Source organism: Aethina tumida, chromosome 6, assembly GCF_024364675.1.
Source record: "Aethina tumida isolate Nest 87 chromosome 6, icAetTumi1.1, whole genome shotgun sequence".
In the NCBI taxonomy this organism is placed as follows: Eukaryota; Metazoa; Arthropoda; class Insecta; order Coleoptera; family Nitidulidae; genus Aethina; species Aethina tumida.
Window position 1 is genome coordinate 17,607,615 of NC_065440.1, and position 21,185 is coordinate 17,628,799.

The following is a 21,185-nucleotide window of genomic DNA, read 5'->3' on the forward strand; positions in this document are numbered from 1 at the left end:
ATGTGTCTAGGAGGGTATTGAGGGGTTTGAGCCGGATATCAGGATATTTAAATTAAAAACGTCTCCATATTTTAAATGCTTTATTTACAAAAGATACAGACAGTTAAACATCATAAACCTAGAAAAGAGTTCGAAAATTAATTTACAATTACTTTCAAAATGCCTTGTTTGATTCGACCCCTTCAGGACACCGAATGTGACAAAATGGCACATCAAACAAACGAAAATATAAAAAATAGTATAAAATTTCCATTACTGCACAAAAACACAGTTAAAATACATAAAAAATCATTTGTTACTATAGACTCATTTAATATCTAAGCGTTTAAGGCTATATTTACAAATTTAAAGTTATTTGGTCAATAACATAAAAACCATATACCTTTTAAACAAAAAAAAAAATCGAAATTGTTTCCATTAAAAAAAGATAATTGAACATAATGTGTAAAATTTGAGCAAGTCGTTAAAAAGTCGTTACATTTACAATATATGTACAATAAAACTGAGTATTGCAACACTACAAAAAGATAATAAATCTTCTCAATACAATAAACTGATGACAAAAATTAAAAAATATTAGTTTTATTTAATTTTTGCCCCCAATTTATATAAATATTCCTAAAAATGGATAAATACTACGTTAAAATAATAATAATAATATAAAATATATAACTCTATGCTAAATTTATAAACAAATAATTTCTAGAAACAGTACTAGAAGCATTCCTAAGTTGCCTAGTTTACTTCTAAAATTCAGAAAGTCCAATACTGTTGCTGAATATGAATTACATAACAAGTTTAAATATAATGGGTATTAGTGCTCATGTTAAGTCTTATATTATTTAATCTGGTGGTCATAAATAGATTCTCCATTTGATTTGAAGACTTGTGCTTCTTCTCTGTGACGTATGGCTTCATCCTGAAACACCAACAATTGGTTTAGTAAACAGTTAAAAGATAAATTTATGAAAATAACTTACTTTATCGACGATGTCCTCTTCCATTGACTTGTGGTGATGTTACTATGACAGGTGCTCCTGGTCCCATTGCCCTGGACTCGTACATTCCTCTTGGTACTTCGGAACGTTCCAATTCATCTCCTGACAAGTCTAAGTCTTGAACCATTTGCATTATTTCCCTCTCCTTCTTTATGTCCTCCCTGTCTTCCACCTGAAACATTAATTAGAATATAAATTAGTCGACGCATTTGCATAAAATCGTTTAATTAATATTCACATCCTGGCTGCAACGAGGAGTTGCCATATTAGTACCCATTATTCATTCAAAGAAAGTGATAAGAAATTGATCGACTTATACAGAATAGAAATCATTTCATGTGTCTCAACACACTTGCACTTTTATTTTTTACCAATTGGTCACTTTCGATTGTTGCAGAACCGTTCTAGCATTTAGTACCACACACTTACATCGTGTCCGTTCGGTATCGGCGTGGCGAACTTCAGGTTGGCGAGGCTGCCGTAGCTCCTGCTCCGATGCTCCTGCCTTATCGAGTAGGAGAAGGCGCGCTCGTTCAGGTGGCCCTTCTTCCTGTAGATGCCCGTGTTGAACGGGCTCTCCTCGCTCAAATTGGGATCGTCCAGTCCGTTCATGCTCTGCGCCAGCTTCTTGTTCAGCTTCTTCTCCTGGCTCTTCTCCCGCCTGTTCTTCTGCTTGCCCTGCGACTCGAGCGTGGCGTAGTGCTGCATCAGGTACGCCTCGTGCGGGAAGTTGACGGGCTGGTAGCTGGCCACGGGGCTCAGGGCCCGGTTGCTGGGCATGTAGATGGGTTCCTCCATGGCGTGCTTGTTCTTCTTCTTGCTTTGCTTGGGGAGCGAGGTCGGGATGATGACGGGGGCCATCGGTACTAGCGGTGGGGGGATGGGTCTGGCTGGAATCAACATTTTTCCTCTGGGGCGGTGGGAAAAGGTGTTTCCTGCAAACCAATTATATTATACACCTCATCCAGTATGCAATCCGACTTGCTTACCGTGGTGCTTGAAGAACTTGGGGTTGGGTAAGGTGCCGGGGTGGGGTGCCATGATGTAAATGGGTTGTTGGACCATCTGGGGCATCTGTCTGGGTTTTACCATGGTTCCTGCCACGCTGCTGGCCTTGCCGTTCATTACTGGATGGTATAGGTCTTCCCTGGAGCTGCTCAGGGATTTTCCTTTGCTCTTCTTCTTCTTCTCTTTGACTGGTGGAGGTGGTACGGTGACGGGCTGCATGATTTGCCTTGGTCTGGATGGCCTACTGATGGTGGACGTAGAGTATACGTCATAAATTTGGTCCAGGTTGTCCTGGGAGCCAGCCCAGACTTTGTGGTTCTCATCTCCGTTGTAGATGCTGATGTCATCTTTCTGGTTGCCTATTGTATTGATGGTCATGGTGGAGCCTGATTGGGAACGACTCATCTTCCATTCTTCCAACTGAAATTAACACTTTGTTGGAGAAATTTGTGGAAAAAATCAGAGTTAATTTGTTGAACAATTTATGACCAACAGCTCATACATTTTATGGTCAAATAAACACACATGTCCATTAGTATTTTCATTAATCATACAGTTATCGAACAATTTAATTTTAGTGGCATTTAACTGACTCATTTCATTACTTCATCAATATTTTTACTAAGACATAGTTATTATTTGCTTTCACTTTTCGTATTCAACAAAACTTGTTTTAATAACTAAACAATAATTACAAGTGAATTTCAGCGAAGGTTATTCTTCCAAATAATGTGTTGATTTCCACTTGACTATCAAACTGAACCATCGCTTTCATTCACCGAACGGTTCATTGAGAAACTAGTGTGGCGTGTGCACAATTAGCATCCGAAATTGTGACATTAGAAAACCGACGGTCCAATAAATTCGATTTAGTGGAACGTCTCAGAATTCGACTATTGGGAAAAAAAGTTTCACCGACAAAATACAGTTTCCCGTATGTAGGTGCATACATTGTCGTAGCCTACTTCTTATCTGCCGAAGTGAAAGAAGTGGCTTCGTTACACCGGCTATTATGTAAACGTCTCCGAGCGATATTTAATATTTAACCTTAAAACACATATACAGTGTTTGTCGAGAGACAATAGACAAACAAGGTGGAAATTAATTTGTCATCGGTCTCGTATATATTGAATCATCGGCGTTTTGACGTTTAAGAAAGTCACCATAAAGGTAACGGTGTCCGTTCTCCGGCACATTGTTGATGGAATGGCACGTTATTTCGCGAAAGCATATTGTCGATGATGATGATGGTGTGTCGTAAAGTGAGCCATAAAAACTTTTATTTATATTATGTCGATAGTGGATTTCTTTATGCTTTTAACACATGTTATGTTTTATGGCCACTTAATGTACAAAACTACCAAACTATATGTTTCTCTGCTTTGTTTACTAAAATGTGACATCACTGCCTCGTAATTAGGCGGGCAATTTGAAACTGTTCCATCTATACATGTTTTTTGATAATATCTTATTCGTTTTATTTATTTATTTTTCGCAATTAATAATCAAATAAAAAACTATTTATTTTATTTTAATTATTCTTTTTGTTCAATTTATTTTATAATATTTATGTTATTCCTTAATTCATTTATTTAATTCATTTCATTAATTAATTTATTTTATTTATAATAATTTTACTTATTTTATTTTTTGTCTTATTTAAATTATTCATTTCATTCAATATATTACTTTATTTAATTTTCCATTCATTTATTCTATTTTATTCATATTATTCCTTATTTATTTCATTTAAATCATTTATTACATTCAATTTATTCATTTTTTATTTTAATTTATTCAGAATATTAATGATATTCCTTATATTTATTTTATTTATAATAATATGAAGACAATTGAATTAATTTCATTTATTTTATTATTCATTTATTAATTTTTTTATTTTTTATTCATTTTCTCAATTCTATTATTCATTTTCACTTAATTAAATTATTTTTTCCATTGAATTTATTGACTTATTTCGTTGTTTCTATTTTTTTTTCACAATATTCATGTTATTTCTTATATTTATTTTATTTAAATCATTAAATACATTAAATTTATTCATTTTCTCAATTGTATTCTTTTTATTCATGTTATTCGTTATATTTATGTTATTAAAATTATTCATTTGTTTCAGTATATTAACTTATTTAATTTTATATTAATTTATTCTATTTTATCGATAAGATTCATGTTATTCGTTATATTTATTACATTTAAATCAGTTATTACATTAAATTTATTCAGTTTTCAATTGTATTTTTATTATTTGTCTTATTCGTTAAAATTATTTTTTTAATAATAATTTAAATACACTTGAACTAATTTTACTTAGTTTATTTTTTATTTATCTTAATAAAATTATTCATTTCTTTCACTATATTAATTTATTTAATTTATTTTTTCTATTTTATTCATAATATTCATGTTTTTTCTTATATTTGTTTTATTTAAATCATTTATTAAAATAAATTTATTCATTTATTTCATTGTTTTTATTAAATTTTTTAATTCTGTTTTATTCAGAATATTAATGTTATTTTTATATATATTGTATTTATAATAATATGAAGACAATTTTGGACTAATTATATATATATATATATATATATATATATATATATATATATATATATATATATATATATATATATATATATATATATATAATAATTTATTATTTTAAATTTATTCATTTATTTTATTAATTATTTTTTTATCTTTCATTCATTTTCTCAATTCTATTATTCATTATTATTTAATTAAATTATTAATTTCATTTAATTATTTTATTTATTCAATTTTTTATATTTTCATCTCACAATTTTGTTATTCCTGATATTTATTTTATTTAAATTATTTTTTTTTCATTCAATTTAATAATTTATTTCATTTTTTATATATTTGAATCATTTCTTATATTAAATTTATTCATTTTATTAATTGATTTTTTTATTTTTTAATCATTTTCTCAAGTTCATATTATGATAAATATAATAAAAAGAATAATTTTTTTATTATAATTTATAATAAAAATTTAATTAAATAATATGAATAAAATTGAATTAATTTCATTTATTAAATTTTTTATTCATTTTCTCAATTGTATTATTCATTATTATTTAATTAAATTATTCTTTTCGTTAAATTTATTTCATTTTTTCTATTTTTAATAATATTCAAGTTATTTTATTTTAATTATTTGATACATTTAATTTATTAATTTATTTATTTTATTTTTTATTAATGCAATTTAGATATTCATATTATTTATTTTATTTTAATTTTTTAATTTATTCAGTATATTCTTGTTATTTTATATAAACTATTTGATCAAAATTACTAATCTATATATTTCTCTGATTTGTTTACTAAAAAGTGACATCACCACGTCGTAATTTGGCGGGGAATTTGAAACTTTATCTTAATTCTGTGCTGTATATGTGTTTTTCAGGAATGTTAAAAGAACCTTAGCTAATAATTAATAGTATATTTTATTTTATTGTTTATTTATTTGTTTATTAATAAACCTATTAATTGCAATAGATTATTGATTTGCCAATTTCCTTATTTATTATTGGCGAACTGATCCAGATCAAGCATGAAACGTTAATCCCATGAATAAACACCATTGTTCACCGTCTCCAATAATAATTGCGCTGAACTCCGACAATTATTTTATTAAGAAACAATGGCCAATTAAGCCGGTCTTCGAATTCGCCGCGATGACACACCACCTACCTTCTCTTTGTTCGTTATCCTCTCCGACGCCAGCGTGCCGTAAATGCTGCCGGCACTGTCCACTTGTTTCGCATAGCTGGAGTCGGCGTAGGCATGGAAGCAGCACCGCACCAGAGCGTTGGCGGCCACCTCCCTCTTGCATATGAACGCGTGACACTCCAGCACCTTGATGCCGGTGGTGCGGCGCAGGATGGCGGCGAAGAGGGGCGGGTGCGTGGGGTTGGGGGCGCGGGCGAACGGCGAGTCCAGCGGCAGGAAGCGGGGGCTGGGGCTGTGCAGCGTGTTTTTTTCGGGGACTAGAACATATCTGGAACAAAGTGGAACATTATCAATGGTGAATATTTCCTCCTGGAGCCTCCGGAAGGAGGCAAAGAAGAGATATTTCCTGGGGAATACATAAAACTATCGTTTTAACAACAAAATTGTGTGGTTAAGGTCCGTTTCTTAGTCACACGTTGAAGTCTCCGCACTAATAAAAGGCTGTGCCTAATTAGATCCGGTGTTCTGAGTATTTTTAACCGAAAAAAATTGTGAAATTATCATAAAATGTGTATTTTTCAAGGAGTTTTCAGCAGGTACCGTAATTTAATGAAACAATGATGAGAATCTTTGTATATTTCGAGTAAATGCAACAATTTTATGGTCTCCTGTGTCGGCTAATTTGTTTAATGAAAGGAAGTAAACGGTCTAATGTAAATTGACAGGAAAAAGTACCTCTTGATTTTACCTAAAAAGTACGACATTAGCATTTATAATTCGTCAGTACAAATAAATAAAAATTGCAGCTGCACTGAATAATTGATTAACAGAATTTTTAATCACCACAATGTATAATTGACACAGAAAATGATTGTTACATCACCACCACACACAACCATTATTAATTGTTAGCCAATCACCCGCACTTTTCTCACGACCATCGCCCCACATTTTGTTTATTTTATTTCCAATCAGGATTAATATAAATTACATTAATCAAGTTTTTTCATTGCGCCAACATAATTGGAAGGAAAGATCGCTCTTACGGCGTTTCGTACTAGAAAATAGAGGAAACGGGCGCCGATCCGTGATAGCAATTATTAGTTATTCATTGAAAGTGGCTTTTACGTAAGCAGAAAAATGGCCGGGTATCTGCGGGACCGGAGGCGTTAAACTATTGCCGTTACGTAAGCTGTGCAATTGAGTGAAAAATCTTCGTCGGGATCATCGATGATGTTAACGATTGTTTTCAGGGATACACGCGATTTTTTCTTTATCGGACGATACGTTCAAGAACTTTTATGTCATAGCTCATTTTATTCAAATTATTCACCTCATTTATTTATTTTTCATGTTTATTCACATTACCCATTTCGTTTATTTCATTATTTATTCAATTAATTCAGCTCATTTCATTTTGTATTCAATTTATTCAATCCAGTTACATAATTCATGTTATTCATTATATTTATTTTATTTAAATTAATTCGTTTCATTCAATTTATTCATGTTTTTTTTTTTAAATTTTGTCTACTTCGTTGAACTCATTTCATTTACTCATATTTTATTAATTTTTTTATAATTTTATTCAGATCATTAATTATATTTATTTTATTTGAATTATTTGTTTCATAAAGTTTATTTTAATTTTAATAATTTCTTAATAATAATGTGATTAATTATGTTTGTTTTATTTAAATCATTTTCTTAATTTTATCAATTATATTAATTTTATTTTAATTGATATTCAATTTCTTAATTTTATTTGATTTATTTAGTTTTTTATCTATTTTTTTTTTTAGTTTTAATCATATTATTCATTATTATTCATTTTATTCATTGTATTTATTCTATTTTAAGTAATTTTTTATTCGATTTATTGTTTAATTTTATTGATTTACTAAATTTTAATTAATTAATTAATTAAGGACATCATTAATGATGTTTATTTTATTTAATATTTAATTGTTCAATTAATTCAATTTATTCATTGAACTAACTGAATTTATTTCATTAAATATTCATTCAATCATTTCTTATTTTTATTCAGATTATTGATTATATTTATTTTATTTGAATCATTTATTTTATTGTATTTATTTTAATTTTAATTCATTTGCTTATATTTATATGGACTATTCATTTTATTTATTATATAAACATTCATTTCAGCCAATTTACTTATTTATATCATTGATTTTATTTGATTTATTTAATATTTAACAATTTTTTAAAATTTTATTTGTTATTCATAATATTTATTTTATTTCATTCAATTTATTCTTTCATTTCATTATTTTATTTTAATTTTATTCAGATTATTGATGTTATTGGTTATTTTTAAATCATTAAATTTATCCTTCATTTCATTCATTTTAAATATTTCATTGAAATTATTTAATTTATTTTATTTATTTATTCTGAATTTTATACATATTATTCTTTAAATTTATTTTATTCTATTTAACTTATTTATTTAGCTATTTAATTTAATTAATTTTATTGATTTATTCATATTTTTTATTATTTATGTATTTTTTAAGTTATATTCATTATATTTAAATCATTAATAACATTAAATTTATCATTTATTTCATTCATTTTCTCAATTTTATTCATATTATTCATTAAATTTATTTTATTTGAATCATTTATTCCATTCAATATCTTATTTATTTAGCTGTTTATTCATTTTATTTTAAATTATTAGATCAAATTCCGAAGTTTGTGAAAATGAACTTAATAAAACAACTTTTCCTAATGTCATTTGTGTTTATTACAATGGAATTTGCAACAAAGAAACGAATGATCAAACATCTTCATTGTAAAACACCGATGATTTCATTTCAATTTATAGATATAAATTTTTATTGTTCAAACCAGACAAATAGTCTTCGAACAAAAACACATTTACGACATTCTTTTTCCTTACAACAATCCCAACAATCGATTGGAAAGAGTTTCATCTGTGGAATCTATTAAATTAACACCATTGTTCAAATTAAGTGCTTCAGATTTCACTTGATAATAATCCTGTTAAAGTTAAACGAGATACGGTTTATAGATTCTATAAATTAAATTTAAATAAACGATACCACAGCAGGTAATATTTCAGTTTGGTAGATAATTAAGGGGAAATTAATTAAGGGAAATAATAACCGGTAAAAAACCTACTAATTTATTGGTGCAATGAACATTCCGTACAATTATATGGTGTACAGTTAACTGTGTGGGATAATAACTTTTACTGAGTATTGTAACTCGATGTAGCATGACGAGTGGTAATGTAAAAGACTTTTCATTTTGTCCGGTGGATCAATTAAAGAATATATTTTTGTGTATTTAATTCTTCAAATGTATTGATGAAGAGGTGTGGGTGGAAAGCAGAAGGATGGACAAAAAAAGAAGAGGAGGAGGATGGACAAGAGAAGAAGAAGAGGAGAATGGACAAGAGAAGAAGAGGAGGAGGATGGACAAAAGAAGAAGAAGAGGAGGATGGACAAGAGAAGAAGAGAAGGAGGATGGACAAGAGGAAAACAGGAGAAGGATGGACAAGGGAAGAAGAGGAGGAGGATGGAAAAGAGAAGAAGGGGAGGAGGATGGACAAGAGAATAAGAGGAGGAAGGTGGACAAGAGAAAAAGACGAGGAAGAAGGGGAGGGGAAGGTTTTGGAACACATTACTTTGTGAAAGCATTTTTAAATTTGTCCCTCAAACAAAAAATTTATTGTTGTGTTATCTACTTAACAGTTTGAAGAAGGATTCCATTAGTACAATCAATTTCCATAATCATTCGAAGACCACATAAAGGAAGCAATAAAAGTACTAATCGAAGACTTTATGGCCGTCATCAGTGGTTATTTCCTTCACCGTTTCGTAGCCAAGACAAAACCGACACAGATCTAAGATTCCTGGCCTGGGGGCACAAAAAAAACGAGGCAGTTGACAGCAACAGTGGCTGCAAATGGAAGAAACAAGCGACACATGCACTTGTTTACGAATCGACATCGTACTTTCAATGGTGCCGATACATTAACATTATTAGCGGTATATTCAAGGTTAGAAGTCAACATTCTTGAGCCGGGCAATAAAACTAAGGCCGTCCTCACACGAAACTAGCGGTACATCGACTCCTCAACGCTGTGTTGTCTGAATTGGAACATGGAAATCGACTTTGTGGACTTACGGTAACCGAGATGCGGTGTTAGGACAACCCGTAGTGTGTGGTACCGAACTACGAACTTAAACCATCAGGTACCACCACCAGCCAATGAAGAGGTAAATCTTAAATCGTTGATTGAAAACGCATCTCTTACCGGTGGAATGTGGCTTCGGCGTTTTTCAAAACTCGGTTGCTCAAGATGGTGAAAAAATCCTTCGAGAAATTGCATAATCAATAGAACTGGTTGCAAGCCTCCCGTACGCTTGGCGAGAACGCTTTAATTTATTTGAATTCTTCGAGACACACGCATAGTTTTTATTCATAAACAACGTGAGTGTGTCGCATTTGGAATGTTTAATTGCCGATAAATATGTGGTGGACGAGGTGGTTTTCGAATTACGTTTTTAATTAGGCTCAGTAGCATGGTACTCACCGTACTGCGGCGCAGTAATGCAGACTCTCGATCGGGAAGAACCTGGTGATTTTCTTGTGGTTTTCGTCGACGTTCTCCAAGAGGATGCCGTTGGACCAGACGCTGAGCCAGCTGTCGATGCCTCTGGCGCCGGTGGCTCCTTGGTCGGGGTAGAGCTCCTGCAGCGGCTCCTGGATGCCCTGCAGGCCGTCTTTGGTCTGTTGGGGCACGCTAGAGCCCAAATACAGGACTCTGCATCTGCATATTGGGGTGGATTCGGACATTTTGATGGCCTTGTGGTGGTCGAGGACTGAGGGAACGATTCGTTGGTGTGATGGGACGTCAGGACATCTTTAGCTCCTCGTCATGTTTACTAGAATTAAAATGATAATCTTAATTTATTATATTCTCAATAATTAATAAATTTATTTATTTTAATTTAATTATTACCATAAATAATTAATAGAATCTTACAAATAACAGAATTATCTTCGTTATATACATTTTTACATTTTTAATTTAATTTTCATCATTAATAATTAATAAAAATTAATAAATCTCACAAAAAACTTTTTCTTTTTCAGAATTTTTTAATAATAAATGATAAATAATTTATTTTAACTTGAATTATAATTTTTCATTGATTATAATTAATAAATCTTACATATAATTAAAGTAATTAAGACCATTTGTAGAATTTTAGAAGAATATTTATATTATAATTAACAATTGTCATAACTTTCTAAATATTAATAATTAATAAATATGTTTTAAATAATATTTTAGTGTTTTATTAATAATCCTGCTATTTCAACTCCACAATTTTTTTAGTATTTTTATTTGTAGAATTTTAAAAGAATATTTATATTATAATTAACAATTGTCATAACTTTCTAAATATTAATAATTAATAAATATGTTTTAAATAATATTTTAGTGTTTTATTAATAATCCTGCTATTTCAACTCCACAATTTTTTTAGTATTTTTATTTGGGATTTCAAGAAACAGACATTAAATAATAAAACAATAAAATTGAATGTTCTTGCACAGTAATACTGTTCACTATGCCCACCAGCCTGTAAAACAACTCGTCCCATTCCGCACACCGTACAATTATAATCGACTAATGCACAAAACGAAAATGGATTTTGTGACGCACGAACAATAGTTGCGCCAGGTCTGAAATTCTTGAGCATCTTGCCCTCAACCTCAACCGGCATAACTCCGAGAAATCCGAAATTCCATGGTAATATATTTTTACCATGGAATCTGGAGTGCTCTTATCGGGCCATGGTTTTAATTGGCTTTTTTTCCGGGCCAAGGTCGGAAACGGTTTCATTATTCATCGGCTCCTGAGCGACGTGCTAACTGATCCTTTTAATTATTGAAATCTGTTTAACTGTAAAATCGGCCGGTTGACAAATCTGGCGTGTAAGTGGGTTGGATTGTGGTTTAGCACGAGGAAACAATTCGAAACAACAAATGTCTTAATTAATAATTTTAATTAATAGTTTTAATAATGTTCGTCCTGTCTTGTTGGAAATATTTTTTACATTTTTTCTTATGGAAATCTAATAAATAATTTATTTTAATACCAAAATATTTTCTAAATATTATATGGGATATAAATTACTCATGAAAATTCTAAATAAATACATTTTTATTATACTTGTAATTATTATTAACAATAATAATTAATAAACTTTAGAGATAACTACATTTTTAGCATTTTTTTAATAACAAACATTTAATAATTTGGTTTCATCTGCATTCTTTTATTAATAATCAATAATTATTAAGTTTTTTATTATTATCACAAATAATAATAATCAATGTTATTGATAAGTGGATTTTAAATATTTTTATATCACTTTTTAATAATGAGTAATTAATAATTTGTTTTCATTTGCAATTTATTATTAATTATAAATAAATTTTACAAATAACTGAAATTTTCTTTGGAATTTTAATATATTTTTAATTTATTTTCATTATCTATTAATTAACAATAACACTTATTAATAAATTTTAGAAATGGCTGGATTTTTACCATTTTTTTAACAATAAATAAGTAATACTTTGCTTTCATCTATATTTTTATTAATAATTAATAACTTACAAATAATTGAAATTATTAAAACTTAATTAATTAATAATAATAATTAATAAATTTCACATGAGTAAATTTTCTTTGGAAGATTAATTTATTTATTAATTACCAATAATAATAATTAATAAATTTTACAGATAACGGGATTTTTACCAATTTTTTTAATAATAAATAATTTGCTTTCATCTACTTTTTTTTATTAATATGTTTTCTTCATAATTGTAATTTTTTTTTTATAATTATTAAATTAAAATTAATAACCAAGATTAATTATTAACAAATAAAAGCTGAGATTATGAAAATTTTTAAATTTTAATGTTTTTTTATTAATTTTAATCATCATCATTATTATTATTATTATTATTATTATTATTATTATTATTATTAATAATAATATTAATTATTCATTAATTATTCTTACAATTATATAAACTTATAAATAATAAATCTAATAAATCATTGGTCTTTAATATTTTTAAACAATGTTTTTCAACATATATTTAAAATTATTAATTTTAAACCATTAATTATAATTGATAATGATATGTTGAGTTGCAAATATTTTTTACGTACTTTAATCATATCATCCACACATATCTGTTCATGGCTGAACATTCGATAATATCGAGGTTGTTTCAAAATTAATAACAGTGGTTTTATACGGTGAACTTGAATATTGAACTGATGGATGATAAAAAAAAACCATATTATAACATTCTTCACCATATTTTGCATAAAATAAAGACGTTTAACCTTGAACAAAAGATGTTGTTAATGTTTTTTTAATAAAATATCGAATAAATACATGAATGGATGACGAATTGTTTTTTACGTAATGGTGAAATCTTCTCCTCGTCTCATTTCAATAATATCATCTATCTATATCTATTTTTAACCGTTTATTACGATATGGTGTAAGAATTTATTTAAAAACCTTCCTTGTGTTAGTGTGTAATTAAAATTTTCCAAAAATTCCTCAACCTGTCAATCAGTCAGTAAATTAGTTGGTAATTTTCCTCAAATTAAAAATCACTAATTAAACCCAAATAGTTTAATTGTAAATGAATCGTAAACAACACACAAAAAAAATGGTTGTTTTTTTAAATAAAAGTGACAAAGGAATAACTGGACCATTTAACGTTAAATATCCTGAACAAAACGCTGTTTAATGTGTTGATAAATTGAATAAGTGGATAACTCACAACTGGTTTTTTTCAGTCGTGTTTTATAGAAAAATTGTTCAATGTATAAATTCGCAAAAACAAACCGTGAACCGTTACTTTTGATTGTACAATTTGAACGCTGTTATTTATGTTCGTAATTGTTTATAAATTCCCACACTTCTATTTTGATTAACTTTAAACGCAGAGGTTTTAAAGTGTGGTCGAAGAGAATGGTATTAACAATACAATAACTGATAATTGGTTAAGGACAGCACTGTTACTCTGGTTAAGGTCGGAGTCAGTCATGAATGCAAGTGAACTTTCAAAATGTAACGCCCAGTGTTGCACGAGGACTGTTAATCATTTTAAATTGGTGGTTGCTTCGAAATGACGCTTATAAACTTCGGGTTTTTCAAATTTAGCGCCCACTTGATGACGTCAGTTCCCTAATGTGAGGTTAGGGTTTCAATATTTTGTTGGGATTTTACATTAAAAGTAAATTGAAGAGTTTTAATCGCGTTAAATCATGCCACGCTTTCAAAACCGTACAATAAAAACCAGATGTAATCTTAAATTGAATTAAATCGGATTTGATTTAAATTATGATTGTTGAGCAAACTTCGTAATACTTCAAAATCCCACAGAGAGATCCTGGTGGACTTTAAAAGGAACGCCGTTCATTTCTAAAAATACCACAGTGTCTCACATCCATAAGTGGTGTTATGTAAAATAATTATTCAAATTAATTATAATTTTCTATTGCTCTGAAAACGGAAGATACACTTTTGTCACGTACAACATGCGTAGAAACATGTCGGTTTCACTTTTCGTTTGCGCACGTACGGCTTATGTATGATATACAGGGAGATTTGCTTTCACGTTCGATCCATAAACTGTTGGGTGATGATGGTTGGTTTGGTACAGTAAATGTAATTCGTTTTGAGGCAGCATTAAAAGTGCCGGGTTGTAATTAAAATAACTGTAATTCTACAGCTTGTTATTATTGTTGTCTGCACAAAAAATTAAATTATTTATGTATTTCTTGGATTTTTATTGCTGCAAAGTTCAGGCGAATAAATTTCTAGAGAACAGAAGGGAAAATGTTTCGATCAAGAACAGTTTTCTACTTGCTAATTGCAAGGAGTGGTTGAAATGCATTAATCAAAGGTACTGTATTATGTGAGATCGTGTTTGTATAATTTTTTTCAACTTTCTTTGCCTTGATGCAATGCTCATCACGCCATTTTAATTAATTTAATGTTAACATTAATGTGCTGGAAAAATCTAACAAAGTAAGGTTCAAGTGATTACACGAAATGATTATTTGTGCTGAAAATTTAATTTATTTAAATAATTTTATATATAATTGCTAATTTTTATAATATCATAAAAGGAATATGTAAATATTAAACAAAAAATCTAAATTAATAATTTCTTTCCATTAAAAATATGTGTATAATTTATATAATTATTCATTGATAAATCAATAGAGATATAAATTAATGAAAAACTATTGTATATTAATTTAACAATAAAAAATAAAAGTTATTATAAAATTTAATTATTTAAATTGACAAACAAAAAATTAATTAATGTTTAATCAAATAAAAAAATGTGGCTCTTAATTTAGCAATAAAAAATTAAAAATTTTCATATTTTGTAATTATTTATTAATAAATAAATAGGGACTGAAATTAATGAAAAAATATATTATATTTAAGTTATAATAAATTTTAATTATTTAAATTGACAAAAAAATTAATTAATGTATGGTAAATCAAAAAATTTATATTATTTTACAAATAAAAAAATGTGGCTCTTAATTTAGCAATAAAAAATTAAAAATTTGAATATTTTGTAATTATTTATTGATAAATAAATAGGGACTAAAATTAATGAAAAAATATATTAAATTTAAGTTATAATAAATTTTAATTATTTAAATTGGCAAAAAAATTAATTAATGTTTGGCAAATCAAAAATTTTATATAATTTTACGAATAAAAAAATGTGGCTCTTAATTTAGCAATAAAAAATTAAAAATTTGAATATTTTGTAATTATTTATTGATAAATAAATAGGAACTTAAATTAATGAAAAAATATATTAAATTTAAGTTATAATAAATTTTAATTATTTAAAATGGCAAAAAAAATTAATTAATGTGGAATAAATCATACAATTTTTACAAATAAAAAAATGTGGCTTTTAATTTAGCAATAAAAAAATAAAAATTTGAATATTTTGTAATTATTTATTGATATATAAATAGGGATTTAAATTAATGAAAAAATATATTAAATTTAAGTTATAATAAATTTTAATTATTTAAAATGGCAAAAAAAAAATTAATTAATGTGTGATAAATCAAATAATTCATAACAATTTTTACAAATAAAAAATATAGATAAAATATATTTTGGAATTTGAATATTTTTAATAATAAAATAATTAATAATATAAAGAATATATTCAATAAGAATTGGACAAAATCTAAATACAATTATATAATATTTTCATAAAAATTGTATTTTAATTGTTTCATTTATTTTAAAAAAAAAATAATATTATAAAATTAATGTTAAAAATATTTAAAAGTCTAGTTGGAAACTTGAATGAATGAAAATTAATGAATTTTAAAATGTAATTAAGTAATACTGGTCCATTTTTTATAAATCTTATCTAAGGCAACATAAATTTGTAATTATTAGTCTCTAATTAATCCACAGAGCTAAATATTTCATACCATAAACATAAAATTGTATAGTTAATTAAATATAAATCAGTTTTACATTAACTAGTAATGCACAAAGCCATAAAACAAAAAATACATTAATGTGCACACACACTGATTTGTAAAGTAATAATTAATCGGTAAAAATTCTATTTCCAGCAATAAAATGTTAATTTCAATTTTAAACATTGGCTGGAACCAACAACCATCATGGTTAAACCATGATTCGGTATAATTACGCCGTTTAACATTATTATTAACTAAAAATATGCAAAGCATTATTATGCTCGGACGATAGTACTAATTAAGCGTTCGAAGGTCGAACACACCGATACGAACGAACGTTTTAACATTAAGACACAATAAACATTCCGAGATATGTTTAAGGTAAAAAAAATCGCATTTTAATACGACACGTCGTTGTTGTTATTAAAAAGCGATAAAAATATTTTATTTGCGGCTCTTCGAACACTTTCTTGTGCCACGCACGTTACGACTTTTTGGGGGGAACATTTCTATTAGAAACCCGAACCCGTTTCACTTCAAAACGCATAAAAAATCGAAAGTAATCTTCGAAATACATCCGAAAGATTCACGTTTACATTGTTCGGGGCCGGACGTTTCCGGACGCTTACAATAACCGATTGTTATATTGTGTGTTATCGTCGGCTAATGAAAGATATACAGGTGGAATTTTTCTTGAAAACGTGGCCGAGCACAGAAACTTAATAAATTAATCGTCTGATTTGTGGTGCAGTTTCGACTTTCTTTGAAACATGTGGCGAATGTTTTTTTGTAATTTAACAGGAGATTGTTTGAATAAATTTCAAGCTGTTTGATAATTTGGAAACAATTTCAATCAAATATTTTGGAGACTAACTGTTTCTTGAAGAGAGTAACCTAAATTAACATACAGTTAATATTAAAAGTTTCAGTAATTTTCAAAATTTAATATAGACGTGTAAGTACACACTGAAGGAGGTAAAGATTTTTAATAAATTTCAATTTGTTCAGTAATTTCTCAATAATTTCAGCCAAATTTTTGAAGATTAACTAATTTTTAATATAAACACCTTAAATTAACATATACTTAATATTAAAGGTTTCAGAAGTTTTCAAAATTTAAGGACTCACAGAAGGAGGTAAAGGTTTTTTAACAAATTTCAATTTATTGGATAATTTCCCAATAATTTCAGTCAAATTTTTGGAGAATAACTAATTTTTAAATTGAACAACTTAAATTAACATACAGTTAATATTAAAAGTTTCAGTAATTTTCAAAATTTAATATAAAACTGTAAGGACACACTGAAGGAGGCAAAGATTTTTAATAAATTTCAATTTGTTCAGTAATTTCTCAATAATTTCAGTCAAATTTTTGGAGATTAACTAATTTTTAATGTAAACACCTTAAATTAACATACACTTAATATTAAAAGATTCAGAATTTTTCAAAATTTAAGAACCCACAGAAGAAGGTACACGTTTTTTAATAAATTTCAATTTATTGGGTAATTTTCCAATAATTTCAATCAAATTTTTGGAAACTAACTAATTTTTAATGTGAACAACTTAAATTAATATACAATTAATATTAAAAGTTTCAGAAGTTTTCAAAATTTAAGAACCCACAGAAGGAGGTAAAGGTTTTTTAATAAATTTCAATTTGTTGAGTACTATCTCAATAATTTCAGTCAAATTTTTGGAAGACTAACTAATTTTTAATGTGAACAACTTAAATTAATATACAATTAATATTAAAAGATTCAGAATTTTCAAAATTTAAGAACCCACAGAAGGAGGTAAAGGTTTTTTAATAAATTTCAATTTGTTGAGTAATTTCTCAATAATTTCAGTCAAATTTTTGGAGACTAACTAATTCTTCAAGTGAGCAACATAAATTAAGGTACAGTTAATACTATCAGTCCCAAAAACGGTGAAAATTACAACAGTTTAGCATATAAAATATGTTACTTAATGGTGTGGAAAGCCAGACAATCATTTAAATACCAGCCAGTGAATGGATGGAAAAAGGAAACTCCATTGATTCAATTACAAAAGACAGGCATCAAACTCGCGTTTTGAATCCCAAACAATGAGAGTAAACGAACTGAATCCCGCAGTGTGTTACCAGTAAAACGATGACATTTTATTAACCATCCAATGGGCGTAACTAATTAAAATGAGCCGTATCGACATGTCACAACAAAACGTTATTCAACAAATACAGTAATCCCTCATAAATAATCATTTAACCACTCCTCGCAACGATCCAGACATAGCTGAAGGAATAAACACATTTACATCGAGTTTTTAATGCATATACACGGCCAATGAATTGTACATTATTTTTATTGGAGTTAATGGATGTTAATTCGTCGAGCGAGATGTATAAACGTGCACAAAACTAAATGCAAGGCGGGTTTTTCCTTGTCGTGTGCAAATCAGTTTTTCTCCTGCGATGCAGGAACTCTATGTGCGACAGTTAAATGGCTTAATGGCTGTTTACTATTCTGGAAAATGAGGCTTTAAATATGCAATGTATTAATGGTTAAGTTGCATTAGAAAATTTGCATATTAATATCTTAATTATAAACGTGTAAAAACATGAATACGAATCCGTTATGTGGTAATGTTTATCAAGTTTAGGTGTTTCTCTCATCTTGTGTTGGACTAACAAGAAGATAAGCTGATGATCTAGAACTAGTTAGTTTTCAAATATCACAAAGTGTTATGAAAACTTTAATAAACTTTAAGTCAAAGAAACTGATGGGATTTTATTGGATATATCTTAATAACTAACCATTTTTTCAGTCTTTTCAGTAAAGAGTAACTCACCAATTATCAATTAAAGAAGTCATCCGAATATTTGAGCTTCCACAACTTCAAGAGTTTTAAAATGACACCATTTTGAAAAATAGTAAAACATTGCTAGTGTTATGAAAGTATTATGAAAGTTTTAATAAACTTTAAGACGAAGAAATTAGTGGAATTTTGTAATGTAATAATTTTTTCAGTCTTGTAAAAGCTCAAGAATAACTCATGAGTTGTCAAAAGTCATCTGAATATTTGAGCTTCCATAACTTCAGGTGTTTCAAAATAACACTATTATGAAAGACAGTTAAACTTTGTTAGTGTTGTGTAATATGTAACAATATGTATTTATTTTTTAGTTCTATGGATGTCACGTGACTTCAGTTTTTCTGTTCCCATGTGATGTATAATATTAATGAAGATGGCTTATATTTTAATAACATCTTCAGAAAACCACAGAGCTTAAATTCTGACGTTTTGTTATCATTTCCCATCATATCTAGTGTTTAGTCTTTTGGTCGACATCTTGTTTATCAAGTTGTCCGTAGAATTTAATATTACATACAATTTAAAAGCTTTAATTTGTTTAAACATTTGAACTTTGAATACAAGACGTATGTTATTTATTAACAGGTGTATTACATACAATCATGCGAGGCAAAAACATCAATAACTGTATCTACAGTCTGCACTGGACAAGTTCAATCGACCTGTTGCAAATTGGATGGTTTATTGTTGGGCAGAGCAACTTTAATGAGCCATAACATTTCTTTAAACACCAACGGGCAAGTGCATCCATGAACTTCAAGTGGTAACAGGGTAAGTCACCACTGTTGGGCACAGTCAACAACTAAGATAAGGACAAACAGTGTGCATACTTACAAAATCACAAAATCCCTTGGTTAATCCAAATAAAGAACGAAATAAAAAACGGTCCGCCGCAAGAAATTCCTCTAGTAACACACACCTAAATTCCAACGATTGACACAATCTCACCACACACCGATCACCGTGCCCGAAAAGACGCGTACCCGTTGCGAAAATGCTGCACTGCGTACCTTGGTGGTGCACGTATCGTTGGCCACGGACGTCGCGAATTTCTGACCGATGTTGTGTGCCGATTTTCCGGATGGAATTTGGGTGATTTGAACGCTGGTTGTACACGTCGGCGGACCGATGTGTCTGCAGGTAGGCCAGCGCGGAGAATGCGATGGGTGGGGACAGAACGGACGAAGGTGAGACAGGTACGAGGTAGGTACCGACCGCGAGTGCTCCAAGACGGGGCCCGCACCAAGATGGCGACTCCGTACAGTACCGACGGTTGGGAAAGACGGCCGATAACGAGGCGAACGGCCCATTGGGTTCTCTCATTAATTGGCTTATATTTTAATTACATTTTCGGTGGTACCTAATCTTGGTGACTTTCGTCACGTTCCTTTTTGTTCCAAGTACTGATTATCGTCTCCGATTTTGAAATTTCTTCTTCAGATGACATAATTAAAGGTGGTACCCTCAATAAAACACCTCTTTGAGTAACTGGTTTCTATCTTAATCAGTGTTTAAGGTGGTACCTCGTGATCAGATTGTCTTGATGACATTCATTATTCTAGAAAAAATTATCTCATTTGAAGCATTTCTTCTTCAGATAATAAAAGTAAAGATGGCACCCCTAATAAAACGCCTTTTAACTGGTTTCTGTCTTCATCAGTATTTAAAGTAGGAATATGTTTTAGATTATCTTGGTGACTTTTATCAATTAAACCTTCATTTCAAGAACAAATTATCATCTCCCATTGAAGCATTTCTTCTTCAGATAACAAAAGTAAAGGTAGTACCCCCAATAAAACGCCTTTTTGAGTAACTACTTTCTGTCTTAATCAGTATTTAAGGTGGTACCTTATGATCAAATTGTCTAGGTGACTTTCAGCACATAAACCATCAGTAACTGGTTTCTGTCTTAATCAGTATTTGAGGTAGTACCTTGTTATTAGATGGTCTTGGTAACTTTTACACATAAACCTTCATTTGAAGGACAAATTATCATCTCACATAGAAGTATCTCT

General features: G+C 28.8%; 1 protein-coding gene across 1 annotated transcript; it reads right to left on the reverse strand.

Annotated features, from left to right (window-relative positions):
• Positions 1-65: 65 nt before the first annotated feature.
• Positions 66-20,357, reverse strand: LOC109597895 (uncharacterized). Its single transcript, XM_020013680.2, has 7 exons — positions 20,005-20,357; positions 10,321-10,672; positions 5,748-6,054; positions 1,988-2,426; positions 1,428-1,933; positions 981-1,170; positions 66-919 (listed from the first exon to the last, which is right to left on the reverse strand). Exons 2-6 carry the CDS (start codon positions 10,581-10,583, stop codon positions 982-984), a joined length of 1,704 nt encoding a protein of 567 aa, XP_019869239.1. The 5' UTR covers positions 10,584-10,672; positions 20,005-20,357; the 3' UTR covers positions 66-919; position 981.
• Between the last annotated feature and the right edge of the window lie 828 nt (positions 20,358-21,185).

Coding starts and splice junctions, on each gene's coding strand:
- LOC109597895 (XM_020013680.2), bottom strand. CDS start 10,583: ATGTCCGAATCCACCCCAATATGCAGATGCAGAGTCCTGTATTTGGGC. Junction 1,934..1,987: donor CAAGTTCTTCAAGCACCACG/GTAAGCAAGTCG, acceptor ATTGGTTTGCAG/GAAACACCTTTTCCCACCGC. Junction 1,171..1,427: donor CGATACCGAACGGACACGAT/GTAAGTGTGTGG, acceptor TTAATGTTTCAG/GTGGAAGACAGGGAGGACAT.